The 23,118-nt window shown below is 39.5% G+C and overlaps 1 protein-coding gene across 1 annotated transcript in view; it reads right to left on the bottom strand.

The window, feature by feature from the left end:
* LOC126412131 (fibrillin-2-like) overlaps positions 1-23,118 on the bottom strand; it is a 675,186-nt gene that overhangs the window by 62,373 nt on the left and 589,695 nt on the right. Inside the window, exons 49-50 of the mRNA XM_050081574.1 lie at positions 15,835-16,074; positions 6,322-6,497 (exon numbers count right to left, since the gene is read on the bottom strand). Of these exons, the coding sequence (XP_049937531.1) occupies positions 6,322-6,497; positions 15,835-16,074 (416 nt within the window). The remainder of the gene's footprint in view (positions 1-6,321; positions 6,498-15,834; positions 16,075-23,118) is intronic.

Genomic DNA, 23,118 nt, shown 5'->3' with positions numbered 1-23,118 from the left:
AGTGTGGGATCCGTAACAGGTTGGGTTGACGGAGGAGATAGAAAAGATCCAAAGAAGAGCGGCGCATTTTGTCACAGGGTTATTTGGTAACTGAGATAGCGTTACGGAGATGTTTAGCAAACTCAAGTGGCAGACTCTGCAAGAGAGGCGCTCTGCATCGCGGTGTAGCTTGCTGTCCAGGTTTTGAGGGGTGTGTTTCTGGATGAGGTATCGAATATATTGCTTCCCCCTACTTATACCTCCAGAGGAGATCACGAATGTAAAATTAGAGAGATTTGAGTGCGCACGGAGGCTATCCGGCAGTCGTTCTTCTCGCGAACCATACGCGACTGGAACAGGAAAGGGAGGTAATGACAGTGGCAGGTAAAGTGCCCTCCGCCACATACCATTGGGTGGATTGCGGAGTATAAATGTAGATGTAGGTGTAGACCACCTGGAAGATGAGTCAGCTGCCTAGGACGACCAACAAAACCAGCACAACTGCTCGGAAGTCAACATATCTGGAATACAGCACAATTTAAACTACAAATCAGTGACACAGTAAATATGACTTAGAGCCCCCTGAGTAAACCCCACTCAGACTTGAAAATCTATAACACAATGTCCAATCCTTAAGCAACAAAACTGATGACTTAAGCATTTTGCTGACCAATGAACTCTGTGATACCTCAGTAGTATGCCTAGCAGAGCACTGGCTCTACACTGATGTAGTTAAGTTAATCTCACTACCAAATTTCAAACTGTGTGAACACTACTCCAGGTCAAATGATGGACATGGTGGGGTTGCCATCTTCATAAAACAACACATTGAATATAGCCCACTTCCTACCATAAACAAAATAGGAACAGACAAGATCTTTGAATGTGCAGCCATAAGGCTTACAGATCTAAATCTAATTGTAGCTACAATTTACTGTCCCCCCTGCAGTAGTATTAATGATTTTCTGTTACAAATGGACTTGTTTCTATCCAAAATAAGTCAGTGGAAACAGGATGTAATTATAAGTGGTGACTAATATAGAAATTTCTTACCCACAACAGAAACAGGGAGACATTCATTAACATTGCAAAAACTTATAATCTGCATGGCCTTGCAAACGAGCCCACTGGAATAACACCCACATCCAAGACAGCTCTAGATCAAATTTTTGCAAACAGAAATAAACTTAACCCAACACTAGAATATACAATGCAGGATTCAGCGACCACCAAGCTGTCATTATAAAGGTTGGTGTTAGCAAAGGTACCTCAAACCCAGTCCCACGTAAAACTTTACGAAGATTTTTCACTCAAGATAACTTGAACAAGCTAAATGCCCTCCTTAGTAAAGAAAAGTGGACAGAGATGTACACAGCAAATGATGTCAACATAAAATTCAACACATTATTTGACAAAATGATCCACCACTTTGAAGAGGCTTTTCCACAAAAACCAATAAGAATAAATAATAATAATAAGAGAAACAATACTTGGATTACACCAGCTATAAAAATCCCTTGCAAAAATAAAAGAATACTCCACATGTTATGTAAACAAAGTAGTGACTCCCCCCAACTAACAGAATGCTATAAAAACTACACATGTATCCCAAGAAGAGTGATAAGACAGGCATAAAAGGATGCAAAATGATGAGTACATTGACAAATCCAGCACTAAAGTAAAAGCAATGTGGAATATCATAAAAAGGGAAAGGGGGGAAATGAAAGCTACACACATGAACATAGAAATCAAACCCAGCAATCAATCTCTATCTAATTCCAAAGATGTGGTGAACTCTTTCAACAATTTCTTTAAGAGCATAGTTGAAGAATTGGTCAAAAATAATCCTAACACAAACTACCAACCAGCAAACCAAAAATATCACACATGTGCAGAGTCAATTTTCATTACCAAAGTCATTGAAAATGGCGTTACAGAAGCCCTCAGAGAGTTAAAAAACTCATATTCACCTGGAATTGATGATATCCCAGCAGCAGTAACCAAAAATTGTGTACACACAATTGCTGAACCATTAACTCACCTCTGTGACTGTTCTTTCCAGGCAGGTACTTTCCCTGAAGCTCTGAAACTTTCTAAAGTAATTCCTGTCTTCGAAAAAGGTGACAATACAATGATACAGATATGAATAACTACAGGCCTATCTCATTCTCATCCTGCTTTTCTAGAGTTATTGATAAAATAATGTACAAAAAACTGATAGAGTTCATTGAAGGGGGAAAAAAAAAGATTTACTAAGTTTAGCTCAACATGGGTTCAGAAGCAACAAATCTATTGAAACTGCAGTATATGATTGCATAAATATGCTATTAGATCTTTTGGATAAAAAACAACCCATAACAGGCATATTTCTGGATCTGTCAAAGGCTTTTGACACAGTTAACCACAAAATATTGCTGGAAAAAATTGAACACTATGGTATCAGAGGAAATGCAAACAATTGGATTGCTTCATTCCTAACCAGTCAGATGCAGAAAGTCAGCATGAAATACACTAACAGACGAACCAACTCAATAACCGAAATCCTATTGATTAATAAAACTGTAAAGCAAGGTGTACCACAGGGCTCAGTATTGGGACCTTTACTTTTCCTCCTCTATATTAATGACTTGAGGCTGAATGTAGATGCACACAAAACAATAATATTTGCTGATGACACAACTGTACTCCTCAAAGGGGAGAATACAGAGTCTGTGCACAACACAACTGTACTGTGCTGTACCGTACTCCTCAAAGGGGAGAATACAGAGGCTGTGCAAAAAGCTGTGAACTTGGTAACTGAACAACTCCGCAACTGGGCTAAAATCAACAGATTAACTATCAACACCAAAAAGACAGCTTCCATGAACTTTCAACAACACAAAATGCAAATTCCTCTCAACCACTTGTCACTGTAAATAACCAGCCAATAGATACTGACACAGTTTTCAAATTCCTGGGCCTGTGGGTTGAAGATAACCTGAAATGGAATACACATACAGGAAAGGTAAATGTCAGAATTAGTACTGGCTGTTATGCATTGAGTGTACTGAAATGATGTGCTAGCCTGAAAACGATTAACCAGCGCGAACTACGCTTACATACAAGCCCACCTAAAATATGGTGTGATGTTCTGGGGAAATTCTCCAACTGCCCTGAGCACATTCAAAATCCAGAAGAGAGTAATGAGGATTATTACTGGGAGCAAACCTAGAAACTTCTGCAAACCCATCTTCAGAAAGTTGGAAATTCTTACACTGCCTTGCCTATACATTCTCAAGACTCAAAAAAATTTTCAGAAACCACGTAGTGCCAACTGACTCCAGAGTCGTAAAAAATAATGAAATACATAAGCACAACACCAGGAAAAACTCAAATCTGCATGTTTTATGAACAAACATTCAACTGTGTAAAAAGGGAGCTTTCCACAAGGGCCTCCAACTGTTCAACAATCTTCCCACTAAAATTAAGTCCATCGAGGACAACATTAAATTTAGCAAAGCCGTGAAGTCATATTTGTTGTCTTACTGTTTGTACTCTATAAATGAATACTTAGAACAGTAATCTTGCTATTTATGTTAAATTGAAAATACTGAGCAATTGGAGTGAAGTAAACTTAACGAATCTTTGCAAAATAATACATTAGGATACTATATGCTAATATATGTTAACAATGTTAACTGATATTTTCTGACATCTGCAACACACTGCGTACCATACACTTGAAGCTAGGACCGCAGCAGGTATAAAGAGAAAGAACAGTCCCCTTAATGTTTTAGTATCACAGGGAACACTCACTGATGCCAAATAACTATGATGCCAAATTATTGCGCCAAGAAAACATAACCATTCAGCAGCAGAGCCGTGAGAACATTATACAAAATGTATACCAGTTGATGTTCAAGTACATTGTACACATTTGATGGTCTCATGACGACAACTAGGGTGTCAATTTGGAAAAAAGGTTGCAAATGGAGTGTAAACACTTGGCAGACACTATCATCTTCCGCAGTACATTTCACTTATAGGCTATTTGGATTCTTCTTCCCAGTACGCAGAACTTTGTCATTGGGAACTATTTTTATTCCGTGTCTGATTTACACCATCCATCTTGACTTAACATACTCTAATTTCTCCCATCATTCACTACTTTCCCACTTCTCTTCCGCTATTATTTTCCCATTTATTTATTTTCCCTGTTTATCTTTCTCTATCTCTATTTCTTCCTACCCCTTCGCCTGTCATTGCGCCTTCTCTGCCATTTGATAACTGTATTTGCTCCTGCCATTTTGAGCCTCATCTGTGCTTTATTTTCACTCCGTTGTTCCCTAACTGTTGACACATCAACTGCCTTGGCTTCCGGTACTTTGTCCACAAAATTTTTCTACACTTACCTTTCAATTATTGTGCACGGTCTCCCCAAATGAGACACTACTCCCAACGCCTTTTCCACTTCCAGAAGCATCCTTGGTACACTTGCTGGATCGTGTGAAGCACCGTTTATGAATTTTCTTTTTATCTCATCTAATGTGGGAAATCTTCCTTTAAATAGGGTTTTCAACTTTGAAAATAAAAAAAAGTCCACAGGGACCACATCTGGGGAGTACAGAGTATGAGGCAGCAGAGTGATTTCGTTTCTTGTCCAATAGTCATGCGCCATCAGGGATGAATGTGCAGGTGCGTTATCATCACACAAGAGCCATGAATTGCCTTGCCACATTTCGGGACGTTTCCTTCTCACATTTTCTCGCAGACATAGCAGCACATCCCGACAGTACCATTGATTAAAGGTTGGCCCTGTGGCATGAATTCATGATAAACTAATCCTTCAAAGTCAAAGAAAACTATCAGGTTGGCTTGGGCATTTGCCCTGACCTGACGAGCTTTTTTCAGTCTTGGAGAATCTTGGCTGACCCACTATGAAGACTGAACCTTGGTCTCAACATCATAGCTGTAAACCCATGTCTCATCACCAGTTGTGATTCTCTTCAGGAACACCTCGTTCTCATTTGCGTGATCCAAAAGCTCTTCACAGATTGTGAGGTGAAGGTCTTGACTCGAGCCGCGAGACGAACTTGGCAGCAACATGATGCATTTCAAGATGCTGTGTCTGGATTTCATAATACGATCCAACTGAAATGTTACATTTTCTGCAATCTCTTGGGCAGTTAGTCTTCGATTGGCATGCACAATTTCATTAACGTTACTGACATGAGCGTTACCCATGGATGTCAAAGGGTGTCCTACACAACGGTCATCTTCAACTTCCATCCAGCCATTTTTAAACTGGGTGAACCATTCATAACATCAAGTATGGCTTAAGCACTCATCACCATAGGCTTCCTGCTTTATTTAGTGTGCCTCTATATAGGTTTCCTTGAATATCACGCAAAATTTAATGCAGATGCATTGCTCCTCTAACTCTGCCATCTAGAAATTCGCAGACTGTGTGACACAATGTTCTACTCAATACAGCACTGAGCAATAACTAGCAGACATACAAACTGTGTTGTCCCATTGTTGCTTGGATTTCCGAACTACGTTATCAGTGGGATGTAAAACAATAATTTTCCTTCTTTTAATCTGTGGCAAAGATAAGTACTCAAATTCATGACTAGGCGAACAGACAAAGCATAGCCTGTTCTTTGTTTGCTCTTGTACTTATCCTCCTAATCCTGGGGGCTAAGTGACCTACCTCTCCTTTCTAATCTTCCCCAACCTATCTTTCTTTGCTCCCTGAGGAACAAACTAGTAGTTCTGAAAGCTAATCAAGTTCTTTATTTTTCAATGTGTTTACTGCTAATATGATAGTTTCACCTACTGAAGTCATACTCTCTGTTATTTTACAGTTTTCTCAACTGAGTTTTTCTTTCATACAATTATTAACAACCTATTCGATATCTCAAAAGGTGTTAGGATTTTAAAAATATATCTTGTATATGCGAATCTTAAGCTAATGTTTGAATTGTATGCCATTCCCACGAGGTGTAGTGGTCTCACTGCAATTAGTGAAAAAGGTATTCTGATAAGTGTTGACTGCTGTGACAATATCTAAAGGAAATGTTCCTATATTCATTGAAATGCTGAGGACTGGTTTCAAATAGTTTACTTGTACGATGTTAGCACTAACATTCTGTACATTAATAGAAACAAAGAGTAAGCTATAAATTTATGCATACTGTTTATTTAACAACAACAACAATAATAATAATAATAATAATAAAAACAATAATAATAATAATAACAGATTTGTCTAAAATTTCTGTATTTGTATTTGCATTCTGTAATAAAAACATTATAAAAATAAATTATCAGTATATAAATGAATTTCATGCAAATTGTTACCTGGCATCCATGCTGACACTTCATGTCATCAGTGCATTCATCAGAGTCTGTGCAGAAGGTTCCAGTAGAATCAAGTTTGAAGCCTCTCGGACAAATGCACTTGAAGCTGCCAAGTGTGTTGATACATGTTCCAGGTGGGGGACAGTTGCCTGTGTGATCCTCACACTCATTGATATCTGCATGTGCAAACAATGCAAAATGTATTAAAGCTGCACCTGGTAAAATCTAAATTTAGTTACAGTTATGTGCTCTGGCCTTTAGGAGAAAATTTACCTGTATGGTAAAATTCAGAAACTACTGTGAGAAGTCAATTCATTTTCCATCATAGCTGATTTTTTATGAATAAACGATTCAACTTAACATATAATACAATTCATATACCAAGTGAATGTAAAAAAATGAAAAGTGGCAATGAGGAAGCCAATGCAATAACAATTATGGTCCTCTGCTATGAGTCAAAATGTTTTTTTCTTGCAGCCATCCTAATTATAGTCCACATCATGTAGGAAGGCACTTCCATGCAGAGCCAAAGTGATAGGAAAGCATGGACGGGATGGGGCAGAGAGTGGGCAAACAACATCTGGGTTGCTGGACTGTGTTGCTGTGGAGGACAGGTTCATTTGCCAACAGTACATCATTTAATACATTCAGCTCTAAGAGAATTTAAAGCCAATACTGATCAGTTGCTACATGAGAGACTTGCTGACAACATTGCATTCATTGCTCCACAGTTTCTGTGTCACATCAGAAGGTGAAAGCAGCTGCTGCAGTTTTGTAAAAATATCAAGTACTGTTTTTCTTAAAAAGGTGAGTGTCTAATGACAAGATCATCAAAACTGGTTACAATATTTTCCATTTTAGTGCAGATTGGACTGAATTATATGTAGAAATGTAGTACACAACAAAAATAACATCAAACACAAACGGAAATCATTATATTTCCTTGACAACTACTTCTACTCCACAGAATTTTTAAAAAATGTGTAATTTTATAATGCATGTGTGTGGATGTGTGACTGTAGTTCAATGTAAATCACTGTGAATAAAGACTCATGCAAAAGACTATTATGTAAATTGTCAGTATGTTGTCATATTTTTTGCTGTTAACAAGCATCATAGTGCAAACTAGCTCATCCAATATTACAATGAGACACTGTATTTATGATCCATGGGACAAGTAAACAACAAACCATTTTATTTGAATAACTCGAAAAAATGCTGTCAGATAATGCTGAAAACTACTGAGATCTCGACAGATAACAAGGTTTTGTAATGTCAGATATTTTCTATCTATATACATTTCAAACATGAAATGCCTTAAAACATCCTTGTCAAAGCCATATTTGTGTTATAGGTCTCATGCAACATGAAACTAATTTTTCCTGATGTTTATACAGTCGACACATTCATTTACTATTCTGTGTACACTTCTCTTGCTGACTCATGCTTCTACAGTTTGTACTTGTGTCTTCAGAATGTCAACAATAGGAATCCCGTTTTCAGTTGCACATTTGAAAATGTTAAAAATGTGGTAAAAAAACCTCATTGCTTTCTTGCGAAGCACTTCACATTTATCGGCATCACATGACGTACTCATTTGGAAACCACGCTAACACATTTAGAGATAAACATTCAAAGCTACACTGCTACAAGAAAATAACATCGACATCTGAATAAATAATTTGATCGCTCTGTGAATGAAACTGCATTGTCACAAAGTACAGCAACAGCATAGCATGCAGGAGAGAGATTCTTGCCACTTAGTTGTAGTTGGGCCACCTTTCTATATGATGCAGACAATAATGAATCACTAAAAAATTATGGCTGAAGAGGGCAAGTGTAGGATAGCTCCATAGAGTGAGCAAAATACTTGAGTGTTTTCTGTATTAATTTTTCACTCTAAGGAGTTTCTTGATGTGGTGGCTAACAGGAGTATCTGCTTCAATAGAAGACAGAAGACAATGAATAACTTTGGACCAATATTCAATTGTTTCTGGTCACTAGCACACTGACATTATTGAAGCCACATCATTCGCATGTTAACTTTGCCCAGTGATTATGACCTTATATAAAGATCATCCCTTCCCAGCATTTGTAACTAATGATATAATGTTATTTATGAATATGTAGATGCACTGAGAAAAGTGTCTTCTGCCCACTAAGGTCAATTAGCTCAGATGACTTCTGTATGCTATCAGTACCAACCAAAGCTACTTGATTTCAAATGATACAGCTACTTCCACCAGCCAACGAAGTGAGAGTCTTCTTAGAATGAATGATTAATAGGTGATAAAAATGTCTGACAATGTAAAATGCTGAAGGGGCTCAAAATTCTCAGAGAAGTAGGTGTATGTTATAAGGAAAGATGGGTAATGTATAATATGTATAATAACCAAGAAGGAACATTAAAATTGTGACCAATAACAAGTGCTTGGATTCTGTAGGGTGTAAGACAGGGATGCAGTCCAATCTTCTATTTGTACATTGGGGAAGCAATCATGGAAATAAAAATAGGATTAAAATTGAGGGTGAAAGAACATCGATGATAAAATTCACTCACGACGATGCTATCCTCAGTGTATGTGAGGAAGAATTACAGGACATACTGAATGGAAAGAAGTCTTCTGAGCACAGAATATGGAAAGTAATGAGAAGCAGCAGAAATGAGATTAGTGATAAACTTAACAACAATATTGGGGACCAAGAACTTGAGGAATTCTGCTACCTTGGAAGCAAAATAGCACAGGGCAGTTGAAGCAAGGGCTACATTAAAAGCATATTAGCACAAGAAAAGAAGACATTTCTGGCTAAAACGAAATATAGTAGTATCAAACATCAGCCTTAATTTGAGAAAAAAATGAAAATGTACATCCAGAGCATAGCATAATACAGAAGTGAATCATGAACTGTGGGCAGATTGCAAAAGAAAAGAATTGAAATGTTTGAGATGTGGTGCTACAGAAGTATGATGAAAATTACATGGACATATGTGATTAGAAATCAGGGCTTCTCTACCAAAAAGATGAGGGAAAAAAAACATGGAAAAAACTGACAAGAAGAAGGGACAGAACGATAAGACACATGTTAATACATCAGGAAACAACTTCCATGGTACTAGAGAGAACTGTAGAGGGTAAAAACTCTAAGGGAAGACAAAGATTAGAATACATCCCACAAATAATAATTGAGGATGGTGGGTATAAGTACTAATCTGAGATGAAGCAGTTGGCACAGGACAGGAAGCCATGGTTGGCCTCATCAAACCAGTCACAGAACTGATGGAAAAACAGAAAGAGAGAGAACTGGCTCTTGTCCACCAAAGCTATAAAGAGACAAATTATTTGAGAAGAATAACACACCAAAGGTTACCATTCCGTAATGTTGTTGTCTATGTCTGATGTCTTGAGAATTTATGTAGAAAAGGGAAGCCAAGTGGCAGCATGTTGATAAACATACACACTAAATCTAAAAACTTTGCTCACTTGCAGATCCAGGATTCCCTCATTTGGCAAAAGGGAAAGGAAAGGTTGAAGAAACAAGACAATATATAGTTAGAGCAGGAAAACCATAACTGATTTTCTTGTCAGAAACATACATCAATCATTGTAGTTTAGATATGTGTAATTGCTTCATAATGGGAATGGACATTCACTTGTAGTTTCTCACAAAATTGTAGAGGAATGAAAAACACAGATATGTACGTAATCCATCAATGTAAACTGCTATGGTTATTATTTACAATGACATAGGAAAATTTTGAGTGGAATACAAACAAGCGTGTGAGAATGAGTAACCACTGATCATATGAAGGAAGTGCTGAGTAGTAGAAAGATACGTTAACAATAAGTTGAACATTAAAGCTTAACTGAATTCCCATACTTCAGAGCATACACATACAACAACACCAAGACACCTGCCTACATAAAACAAACAGTGAGATTTGACGGGGAATCAGGAGATGATATCCCTCCCCCCACCCCCTCCCCCCACCCCCACCCCCCTCCGGCAGCTAGAATGTCCATGCGCAAATAGAGAAATCTATCTTCTTCCATGTGATTGGCATAAAATGTGTTACGAAAGTGATCTGATGACCAGGTCAAAGGCACAGGAAGTTAATGCGTGTGTATGTATAAGGTCCTAGCTCAAGGACAATTTTATAGAACTATAGAACGTGAATAGGCTGAGACTATATATGAGGAATAGTAAATTCCACGGATGGTCAAAACGCATGCACACAGGACAGACAAAATACCGTCAGCTAGAAGCAGGTTAAAAATGTGGGGGATGAATAACCCATTTTTCAATTATTTGGGGTCAGCGATAGTATTTGATGACTACACTTGGATAAGCGTGAAAAGTTACTATATTAAATTCTAAGCGCTATTGACCAGAAAAGGGTCAAAGTAGTACGACAGGCTTAATGCAATTGAGTGAAAGGACGTACAACATTGCCTTCATCGCCCTTAATATCTAATGACCGACAGAGGTCATTTTGAATAGTGCTATCGGTTATGTACCAAAATAGTGTGAAAAGAACCTAAATCTAAACTAGTTTCTTAAAATCAGGTACTTAAGGTACTGATACTTAAGGTACTGAACCACGTAGCTTAATCAAGTGAGGTCTGTGAACACATATAGCATGGAACAGACAAACTACCTTTATGTTCTAATAGCTTTTGATGTAAAAGGTCAAATAATGTAACAGGCTTGTAAGAAGCTCCAATATTTGTAATATGGTCCAAATAACCATTTCCACTCAGTTATAATTATCCGAGTTGAATATGGTGATGCAAGGATGTTTTTAGTCATACTCATTCCAAGTCCAAGCTCTGGCCTAAAATTAGGAAATAAATACTTAACCTTTTTTAAAAACATTGAAGTGATGTCATACGTCTCTTCACGCATATACACATAACTTTTCATACCATTTTGGTAACACCTGATGACACTAATCATCTTGACCTCTGTCGGTCAATAGATAATAAGGGCGATGAAAGCATCATTGTACATCCTTTCACAGATGTATATTAAGCCCGTTCTTTTCTGACATTCTCACAGCCTAGCTGCTGGCGCCACCTGAGATTACCTGAGAGCCCGCGGCCCACCGAACGTTGATGCTTCTGACTTTGAGCTAAGTACAGCTATTGACATGGTACACACGTATCGTTTATTTTACATTTTATGCGAATCTTTTGCTCTTTTGGGCGTCCTGTATTAATGTTGGACCATACCTCTTTAGGCAGTTTGTAGTTTTAATGTGTTCCGAGGAAGGCATGGTTATCCGTGCCGAAACCTATGTCAAAATCTGGTTTCTATTTGCAATCGAGTCGGATTCTTTATAATCATTAAACTGAGGAGCTACTTGATTGAGAAGTAGCTGCTCCGTCTCGGAAACTGACCTACGACTGGGAGAGTGGTGTGCTGACCACATGTCCCTCCACATCCGCATCCAGTGACACCTATGGGCTGAGGATGACACGGCGGCCAGTCAGAACCTTTGGGCCTTCATGGCCTGTGCGGGAGGAGTTTAGTTTTTTCTTTCTTTCTTTCTTTTTTTTAACTGGTAATTACAACACTTTAGCTTGACCACAAAATTTATCAGATAGCTATTTTTGTTCTGTCCAAGAAAGTCTCAGTATGCAGAATTAATAATTTCTCATCAAATGTAAACTGATAATTGGACTTGTACTGTAAGAACATGTACATATTTTGTTTTGTTTTTGTTTATATTCGTACTGTACATTATGGTGTAAATTTTTTGACCTTTTTAATTTAACTTGAACAATTTGTACTGCATGATACTGCCGCAGCAATGATACGAAAGAGACAGTTTATGCTTTTCTGTGGAGCACTTTAAAGAAGAAAACAGGGTTGAAAAATATAATCCTTAATTTTCCACTCAAGAGAAAAGAACAGTATGTGAATCACATTTGAGATTCAAAAAACGAGTCAGAAAATATTGGTTTCTGAAAACCAATCATAAACAATGGTTCTGGTTGCTACCAGTCTTACTGTGACACGCGAGGAAGCTGTGAATGACAAAACATGCAATTAAATATGCCAATGCAGATGCCCTTGGTGGAATACAATATTTGAGTTGCTAAAATGCACATAAATAATAGTGAGAAATTAGCTATATTTACAGTTCTGAAAAGGATTTCCTCAGACACTAGCAATATTCTCAGTCTCATTTACATGCCTAAAAAAGATTCAGCACAGTCTTGAAAATGAATTTTCACTCTACAGTAGAGTGTGCACTGATTTGTAACTTCTCAGAAGATTAAAACACTGGACTTGAACTTGGGAGCTTTGCCTGTCATGGGTAAGTGCTTCACCGACTGAGGTACCTGAGCACAGCTCACAACCCACTCTCACAGCTCTACTTCTGCCAGTAACTTCTCAGAAGATCTCCAGTATACCTTGCCAGACTAGCACTCCTGGAGGAAGGAGTTTGAAAGGTAGCTGAGGAAGCAGTGGTTGAAGTAGAGTTGTGAAGGCGGGTCACAAGTCATCTTAGGTGGCTCAGTCAGCAGAGCACTTACCCAGAAAAAGCAAATGTTTCAGGTTTGAGTCATTGTCCAATACATAGTTTTAATCTGCTAATAAGTTTCATTCTCATGGTGGAACCTTATGGACTGCCCTTCAGTTTTCTTCATACTTATAGGATTTGAAGATAAGTTAAAAGAGATCAGTTTCCTGGAGCAGAGTGACACCATACTCAAAAAACTTGGCTTTGAAGATGAGAAGATCTTTTTAGCAGTGTTAAGTATAAAATGCTTTGAACTTATTAACATAGTCATCAGTAGTAGTCTTGTAATCTTGTAGTAGTCTTGTAATGGTGAAGTTTCCAGTTCAAATCTTGATAGTAGCAACTTCTTTTTTTACTTTTATTTTAATTCTATCTTTGTTATCAGATGTAAATGCTAACTAACAAATATTGAAGCACAGAATTAAAAAAATAACATCCTTTTATTTTTAATTGCGGCTCTTTTGAAAATACATGTGATTAGTAGTTAAAAGTAAAAAGATTTCAAAGATGAGTGTCACCAAGGCCACTGCAGCATGTATTTGGAAGTCTGTGTCAATATTTGTACTTTCTAGCAGAAGAAGTGCCAGAGAGCTTGAAAACTAGTGAACACTGTTATCTGTTACATGTATCAATGTGCCACTCATCAGTCTGTTATAGGTGAGTGGTTGCCTTTCTGTTATTTTGCATAAGACGTTAAAAAATTATGATTCAATGTTTGTTAATCAACATTTCTATTTGTTTAATAAATCTGGAATTTAAACAAAACAGTGAAAAAAAAAGTTTCTGCAAGCAAGATTATGGCCAGTGACTGGTGCATTAGGTAACTACTATGAGCATAAACTCCTACAAGAATGAAGAAAATACAAGAGGGCCAGATTGTAAGGTGCCCGTGTCAGTCTTGTTGATGTGCGTACCCATGACTCAGTGCTTCAACTATTTGGTGAGTCATTACTGTTACTCCTCAAATTATTAAACTTGAGGTTAAGATGTAATTAATAAACAGATCTACATCCACATCATACCACGGAAGCTACCTAACAATGTGTCACAGAGGGTACTTCTTGTAATACTAAATGAACCCCCTTCCCTGTTCCACTCACGAATGCCGCATGGGAAGAATGACTGTCGGTAAGCCCCTATATAAGCTCTAATTTCTCCAATTTTCTCGTCATAGTCACTTTGCAAGATGTACATGAGCGGAAGTAGTATGTTGTCTGACTCTTCCTGGAAAGCACTCTCTCAAAGTATCAATGGTAAACAACTCCAAGATGCACGATGCTCTTCTTGTAACACCTGCCACTGGAGTTTGTTGAGCATCTCTGTAACACTCTCATGCTGACTAAATGGTCCTGTGACAAAATGTGACTCTTTGTTTGATCTTCTCTATCGCTTCTATCAGTCCTAACAGGTAAGGATCTCATATTATTAACAGTACTTCTTTTGTGGGTGAGTTATATTTCTTTAAGATTCTTTGTATGAATCTAAATCTGGCATCTGTTTTTCCTATTATTTGTTTTATGTAGTCATTCCACTTAAGGTCACTCTGGATAGTTATTCCTAGATATTTTACGGTAGACACTGTTTCTGGCAATTTTTCATCAATAGCATAGTTGTACGGTATTGGATTTTCTTTCCTTCGCATGCGCAATATATTACATTTACTTATGGTCAGAGTCAGCTGCCAGAGCCTGCACATGTGTCTATCCTTGACAAGTCATTCTGCAACTCGATACTGTCTTTTGGCATTGCTACTTTCTTACAGACAACTGAATCATCTGCAAACAGTCTGAAAAGAGCTTCTGACGCTTTTTACTAGACCGTTTACATTCACTGTAAACAGTAATGGTCCTAACACACTCCTTGGGGTACTCTGGAAATTACCTTTACACCTGTTGATTTTGTTCCATTGAGAGCAATGCGTTGAGTTCTGTCTGCAAGAAAGTCCTGAATTCAGTCACAAATTTGGTCTGATACTCGATAACGTTGTATTTTTTTCACTAAATGGCAGTGCAGGACGGTGTCAGATGCCTTCCTGAAGTCAGCAAACACAGCATCAACCTGGACGCTGTTGTCTACAGCACTGTGGACCTCATGGAGGAGCAGAGCGAACCGAGTTTTGCAAGATCTCTGTTTGTGGAGGCCACGTTGATTTTTATAGAGGATATTTTCATTCTCCAAAACGTCATAAATCTTTAGCATAAAATATTTCCATAGTTTTACAATAGACTGATGCCAATGATATTGGCCTATAGTTATGTGCATTGTCCTACAACCCTTCTTGAAAACAGGAATGATCTGCACTTTTTTCCAGTCACTAGGTACCCGCTGTTGCTCCAATGATCTACAATAAACTGTTGCTAGAAGAGGAGCAAGTTCTTTCACATAATCTTCGTAGATTCTTATAGGTATCTGGTCCTGATGCTTTTCCACTACTAAGTGATGGTAGATGCTTTTCTATTCTACAATCAGTTATTCAATATTTACCATTTCGGCATTCATATGATGATTGAAAGAAGGGCCTTATTACAATCTTATGCAGTGAAACAATTTTGAAAAAGCAAATTTAGTACTTTGGTCTTCTCTCTGTTATCTTCCATTTCAGTGCCAGTATGGTCACTGAGTGAATAAACAGAGGATTTTGAACCACTTACTGATTTTATGTAAGACCAAAACCTCTTAGTGTTTTCACTCAGATTGGTTGACAAAACTTTACTTTCTACACTTATTTTCGCTTCATTCAGCTTTCATTTGTCAGCTAGGCTTGGTCTTCTCTTGAAACTGCGATAAAGCTACTGGGGACTGGCAGCACTGCCACATCAAATAAATATAGACCTTTTTGATGAGTTATTTCAGAATGAAGCATTATGACACACTGAATTAGATACAAGGATGAACTAAAATTGTATGCATATAAATAACAAAAGCTTTTTAATAAGCCACAGAAGTTATTATCTTACTCACTATCTGGAACTTGCATTACCTACCAGTGCACTGATCACCAACTTGGTTGTAACCCTTGGGGCAAGCGCATTTATAGCTGCCTGGAATATTCACACACTCATGACTGCAGGTATGTTTGCCTGTTGCGCACTCATCAACATCACGACAGCTGACACGATCAGGGTTCAGGACATATCCCGCTGGGCATGAGCACACAAAACTGCCATCTGTGTTCTGACAAGTGAATTTGCATGGAGATGGTGTCTGCTCACATTCATTGACGTCTGCAAGAGAAACAGTAACCAACATTTAGGATTAAATTGTTTTTATGAACAAAAAATATAACATTTTATTACACAAATGGAACGATTATCTTGAAATTTCATCAAAAAAACTATATGTGACTCTACATGATGCACAATGCCTCTCTTGTAGTGTCTGCCACTCACGTTCTAAAGCACTACACCAGAAATAGTGCCTTATTAGATTTGCCTTCCTTAAGAATTGCTATAGTCCATAATAACTATAAAAATTTGAGTATAACATTTTTCCATAAGCTACCCTACTCGGCTCGTACAGTACTGCTAAATAAATGTAAGAACATTTGGCTAAAATACAGCAATTTCTATTCAATTGAAGAATTCCTAGAAATTACTCATTATAATGTATGTTTTTCCTGAGTGATAAAGATAATATTTCACTTCTTAAATGAACTGGTTATTTTCTGTACATGTAATTGATTATTGTATTAAACTTTTATGAAGTATGAAGAACAGTGAAAGGCAAATAAAAATATGATATTCTGTTACATTCTATCTTATTCATGCTCTAGAGCTTATTAAATGATGTCATAGCAAAACTTGCTGCTCTTTGTTTTGTCTTCTATACCTCTTCTACTAATACAACGTAGTAAGGTAATGATGAACAATACTCAAGAATCAATCCTAACAGTGTTTTCTAAGCCACTTCATTCATTGATGAATTATATTTCCTTAAGAGGCTTCCAGTTAATCTTGTCCTGGCATCTGCTTTTTCTACAATTAGTTTTATGTGATCATTCCATTTTGTGTCACTTGGATGATTACTTCTTGGTTTCTTACAGCTGTTACTATTTCTAATGGATTATTGCCAAAAGATTAATATAACAGAAGTGGACCTCTTTGCCCACTTATGCACAACATGTTATATTTATTCATGTTCAGAGGCAACTACCTTCACCATCTTTGATCTTCCTGCATTTTGCTACAATTTTTTGGCATAGCATATATCTTACGGACAACAGCATTGTCTATGAACACCTTTATGGAGCTTCCAGTGTTATCCACTAGATCATTTACATATATTGCAAACAGTAACACGTGGTCTCGCGGTAGCATTCTCGCTTCCCGAGCACGGGGTCCCGGGTTCGATTCCCTGCGGGGTCAGGGATTTTTTCCTGCCTCGAGATGACTGGGTGTTGTTGTGTCGTCTTCATCATCATCATTCATCACCATTATGGTTGGAGGAAGGCAATGGCACACCACCTCCACTAGGACCTTGCCTAGTATGGCAGTGCGGGTCTCCCGCATCGTTCCCCAATGCTCCGTCACGGAGTATGGGACTTCATCATCATCAACAGCCAAGTAACAGTCCCTTGGAATACTTCCAAAATTAACTTTACATCTGTCAATTTTGTCCTGTTAAAATATGTAGAATTCTATCTGCAAGGGAAATCCAGAATCTAGTCACAAATCTTATATAATGGTCAGTAAACTCATAGTTTGCTCACTTAACAACATTGAAGAACTGTATCGAATGCCTTCTGGAATTTCTAATAATTTATTAAGCTCTGCCTTAAAATCTGTTAAAAATCCAGTATGCTCTCTAGTAATATCATTGTTAAAGCTGCACCAAACTTTCTTTGAAATGAAATTTAGCTTTTTGTTTGCTAACTGTATATGAGTGATACAACTGCCTGTTAAGCAAGCCCTTCTTGTTATATAATTGCTTAATCTTTAAGAATAGCTACATTTTAGTAAAGTCACATCCTTGGTGGAAAATAAATGAAGCAAAGCATAAAGGTAACAACACACCAAACAGTTGAAGCACCGAGTTATTGATAGACAACTTAATCATATTCTTCACCAGAAGTTCCACCCATAATCCTCCGACCACCCCCAGGAACCAGCTGCAAATGGGCAACCCCTCATCATCAAATGTCAATCTGGACTGGAATAACTTAACCATATCCTTCACTTTGGTCTTCCATTACAGCCTTCACTGCCTCTCAGCTGGTCCCAACCCATTACCACTAGGATCCCTACTTGTCACTGTTGATGCAAGCTCCCTATACACCCACATCCTCAACACCCATGATCTCGTTGCAAGCAATACAACACTATCTTTTACAATGTCCTACCAACTTCATATTCATCATCTCATCTTTATACACCTGACAAAATAGATCATATCAATGATACAATCAATTTCTGAAAATATAATATACAAGGGCTATCCAGAAAGTAATAGATGTTCTGGTCTGTAGCAGCAATGGATGAGTCTACAGCCACTTTCTTCATGCCATAATGTTCCTACACTCAGTATGCATCCAGCAGAGGTACTGTGTCATCTGTGTCCCTGCTACTTTGCTTTCTGTGGCATGTTAAAATGTGCTCTGCAACAGAAAATCCCACTACTTTTGAGGTGCATCTGTGATTAGGTTTTTGTTGGCAACAAAACTGTGAACCATTTGAAATTTATCATGAGCTTTGCCAATATATACAGAAAAGGAATAATGAGTGAAAGCCAAGTGAGACAATGGTGCATTGATTTTAAAAATGGCTGTACCAATTTTCACAATGAAGACCGCAGTGACTGACGAACTGGTAAGAGTATACCTTTAAAACATATACAATAACATTCGGATTTTCATACTGTTAACTTTTTATTTCAAAGTGTGTGTTACTTTCTGGGTAGCCCTCATAATTAGATCGATAAGAAAAATCTACACTCCACGCATATAGTGGTTAAAGAAATGTGCAAGCTTTCACAGCCAGTGAGTGGCTTCTTTCTTCTGACAAAAGGATTGAAGCAGATGTAAGAGGAATGGAGGAAAAGGACTGGGGAGGAATCGAAAATGGGGATGGTTCAGAAAAGTCATCCAGAACCCTAGGTCAGGGGAGATTTACTGGACAGGATGAGAAGGAAAGACTGATTGCTGGGGACTGCATAAGATGAGATTTCTAAAACCTGAGAGCTTAAAGGTGGAAGATAGGATTATAAGAAAGGCAGAAATTACTGATAAAACATCATGGAAGAGTTAATAAGAGCAGAAAGCTAAGCACATCATATGTGGTAGAGGTGTGGGGGAGGAATAGACAAGACAGAAAGTAAAAGATATGAAAAATTAAAAACAAGTGAAGAAAGGAATAGCTATTGAGAAGAAATGCTGAGACAGAAGAAATTAAAGAAAATAATCAAAATAAATTATGGACACATGAGTGGAGAGAACCAAGGATGTCACAATATGGAGTATGCTTTGCAACTGGATATTGTGTGTTGCTATCTATGCCCACTCATCCCAAATGATAACTTGGTGGTAATTGTACCTATACAGAAGACTTACATACCAGCTGGTATGTCATGTGACATTTCACAGGTGGCTTCTCCTTTGATTGTATATGTTTTGCCAGTTATGGAGAACGCATAGGTTGTGGTACGAGGATGCAAAGGGGAAGTCAAACCTTAAGCCTTACAGTGGGGATGGTCACAGAGGTAGGAGCCATAGGGTATGGAAGAAGGAGCATAAGATATGACCAGGATGTTATGGAGATTGGGGGAAAGGGAGCAACAAAAAGCTACTCTAGGTGTAGTGGGCAAAATGTCAGACAGAATGGACCTCATTTCATGGCATGATTTTAGGAAGCCATAGCCTTGTCAAAGTAGCTGCTTAATACACTCAAAACCAGAGAAATACTGAGTGACAAGAGGTGTCCTCCTAACCCGCTTTTTTTGGAGGGATCAGCAGTAAGAGGGCTGGATGTGTTGGACTGGGAAATCTGCTTTTGAAGTATGCTAGTGGGGTAATTACATCTGATGAAGGTTGAGGGGAGAATGGTGGTCCATTGCTTAAACGGTCTGCATCTGAATGAATACGTTTGCAACGGATGTCAACACTGTATTCGAGGGAATGTTTGACATGGGAAGGATGGAAACTGTCAGATTGTATGTACTGTTGTTTGTTAGTGGCTGCAATGCAAACAGAAGTGTGTAGCCGACCCTCAATGAGAATGAGGTAATCATGGAATGTGCCAAGGGATTCGGAACAGCTCCTTATGAAATTTAATTAGGAGAATGTATTAAGAGATTCCAAAAACTGTGACAGGTCACTCTCACCATGAGTCCATAAGCTAAAGATGTTACCAATGTATCTAAAGCAAACCAGGAGCTGAATTCTTACAGAGCCCAGGAAAAGTCCCCTTCAGGCAACACATGACAAGGTTGGCACAGGAAGGAGCCATCTTGGTTCCCATGGACATGCCCTTGATCTGTTTGTATGTCTGCCCCTCAAAGGTAAAGTAATTGTTGGTAAGTATAAAGTTGATTGAGGTGAGCATGAAGACCATTGCCAGGTTTGGAATCAGGTGGGTACTCGCTGAGGTGATGTACAGCAACAGACAGGCTGCATTCAAGGCAGACCTATTTGTTTAGGTGCAGACTCATTACAGCAATACACCACGATCCTCACTTCAGCCTTACCAACCTAGATCAAAAGCAGATTTCCTAGGCCATCACTTCCATCCTCGTACTGACGATCCCTCCCAAAAACAACTTATGAGTACACCTCTTGTTAGTCATCATTACCCCAGTCACAAATGTATTAACCAGCTACTTTGACAAGGCTATGACTTCCATGTGACCACCTATGCCACAAGACTTTGTCCTAATTACCCACCACCTATACTCCTGTACCTGGCCAGACATATACTATCTGAGGGAGAGACATTGTGAAACGAACTGTGTCATGTACCCACTGTTCTGTAAATACTGTTCGGACTTCCACATGGTGTGTTTAGCACCCTACAAGATGATAGTTATGCCTGTTTCATCACAGGTTCCACCTGGATTATTGCCCCAGGTACTACTTTCTCAGAACTGTGCACGTGGGAACTGGCCTTACATCATTTCCTTGGTTCTCACCATCCACCTGGCCTTAATATACATTATTTTTTCTTTTTAATTTCTTTGGTCTCACAATTTCTTCACAGTAACAACTCCTTTCTTCACCAGCTTTTAGTTTTCTGACCCGTCTATCTCACCCCCCCCCCCCCCCCCCCCCCCGAACCTCTAGCACATATAATGTGCTTGGTTTTCCTTCTTATTAACTCTTGCATAATGTTTTGTCAGTAACCTCTGTCTTGCTTATTACCCTGTCTTCCACCATTAAACTCATAGGCTTTTAAGCCTTGACTGGAACAGTCGCCAAAATCAGTCTTTCCTTCTCATACTGTTGGATAGGTCTCCCTGATCCATGTTGCTGGATGACTTTTCTGAACTCTCCCCATTCTCTAAACCTCGCCAGTCCTTTTCCTTCAACCCTCTTCCTTCTTCTTCAATACTTCTGATAGAAGAAAGAGCCACTGGTTTTTAACCTTAAATATCTGTTTTTGTTTTCTCCAGCTGCTGTTTAGTGAGCAAGCTTTTTACATATAAAATTATATTACGTTGACAAACAATGTTGCCACTCGCTATATACACTCCTGGAAATGGAAAAAAGAACACATTGACACCGGTGTGTCAGACCCACCATACTTGCTCCGGACACTGCGAGAGGGCTGTACAAGCAATGATCACACGCACGGCACAGCAGACACACCAGGAACCGTGGTGTTGGCCGTCGAATGGCGCTAGCTGCGCAGCATTTGTGCACCGCCGCCGTCAGTGTCAGCCAGTTTGCCGTGGCATACGGAGCTCCATCGCAGTCTTTAACACTGGTAGCATGCCGCGACAGCGTGGACGTGAACCGTATGTGCAGTTGACGGACTTTGAGCGAGGGCATATAGTGGGCATGCGGGAGGCCGGGTGGACGTACCCCCGAATTGCTCAACACGTGGGGTGTGAGGTCTCCACAGTACATCGATGTTGTCGCCAGTGGTCGGCGGAAGGTGCACGTGCCCGTCGACCTGGGACCGGACCGCAGCGACGCACGGATGCACGCCAAGACCGTAGGATCCTACGCAGTGCCGTAGGGGACCGCACCGCCACTTCCCAGCAAATTAGGGACACTGTTGCTCCTGGGGTATCGGCGAGGGCCATTCGCAACCGTCTCCATGAAGCTGGGCTACGGTCCCGCACACCGTTAGGCCGTCTTCCGCTCACGCCCCAACATCGTGCAGCCCGCCTCCAGTGGTGTCGCGACAGGCGTGAATGGAGGGACGAATGCAGACGTGTCGTCTTCAGCGATGAGAGTCGCTTTGCCTTGGTGCCAATGATGGTCGTATGCGTGTTTGGCACCGTGCAGGTGAGCGCCACAATCAGGACTGCATACGACCGAGGCACACAGGGCCAACACCCGGCATCATGGTGTGGGGAGCGATCTCCTACACTGGCCGTACACCACTGGTGATCGTCGAGGGGACACTGAATAGTGCACGGTACATCCAAACCGTCATCGAACCCATCGTTCTACCATTCCTAGACCGGCAAGGGAACTTGCTGTTCCAACAGGACAATGCACGTCCGCATGTATCCCGTGCCAACCAACGTGCTCTAGAAGGTGTAAGTCAACTACCCTGGCCAGCAAGATCTCCGGATCTGTCCCCCATTGAGCATGTTTGGGACTGGATGAAGCGTCGTCTCACGCGGTCTGCACGTCCAGCACGAACGCTGGTCCAACTGAGGCGCCAGGTGGAAATGGCATTGCAAGTCGTTCCACAGGACTACATCCAGCATCTCTACGATCGTCTCCATGGGAGAATAGCAGCCTACATTGCTGCGAAAGGTGGATATACACTGTACTAGTGCCGACATTGTGCATGCTCTGTTGCCTGTGTCTATGTGCCTGTGGTTCTGTCAGTGTGATCATGTGATGTATCTGACCCCAGGAATGTGTCAATAAAGTTTCCCCTTCCTGGGACAATGAATTCATGGTATTCTTATTTCAATTTCCAGGAGTGTAGAAGAGGCGTTCAGTCGCACAAAGCACAATGAAAAGGAATGCTAAAAATATTTCACCTTTCGGCCAAAGCCCTTCTCCAGAAGTAGAAAATTTCACACACACTGACACCACCACCACCACCACCACCACTTGGGGGCAAGGAAGAATTATGGGATGGGCAGGGGGAGGTATA

The sequence above is a fragment of the Schistocerca serialis genome, chromosome 7, assembly GCF_023864345.2.
Source record: "Schistocerca serialis cubense isolate TAMUIC-IGC-003099 chromosome 7, iqSchSeri2.2, whole genome shotgun sequence".
Classification (NCBI taxonomy): Eukaryota; Metazoa; Arthropoda; class Insecta; order Orthoptera; family Acrididae; genus Schistocerca; species Schistocerca serialis.
This window is presented reverse-complemented; position numbering and strand designations above follow the sequence as displayed.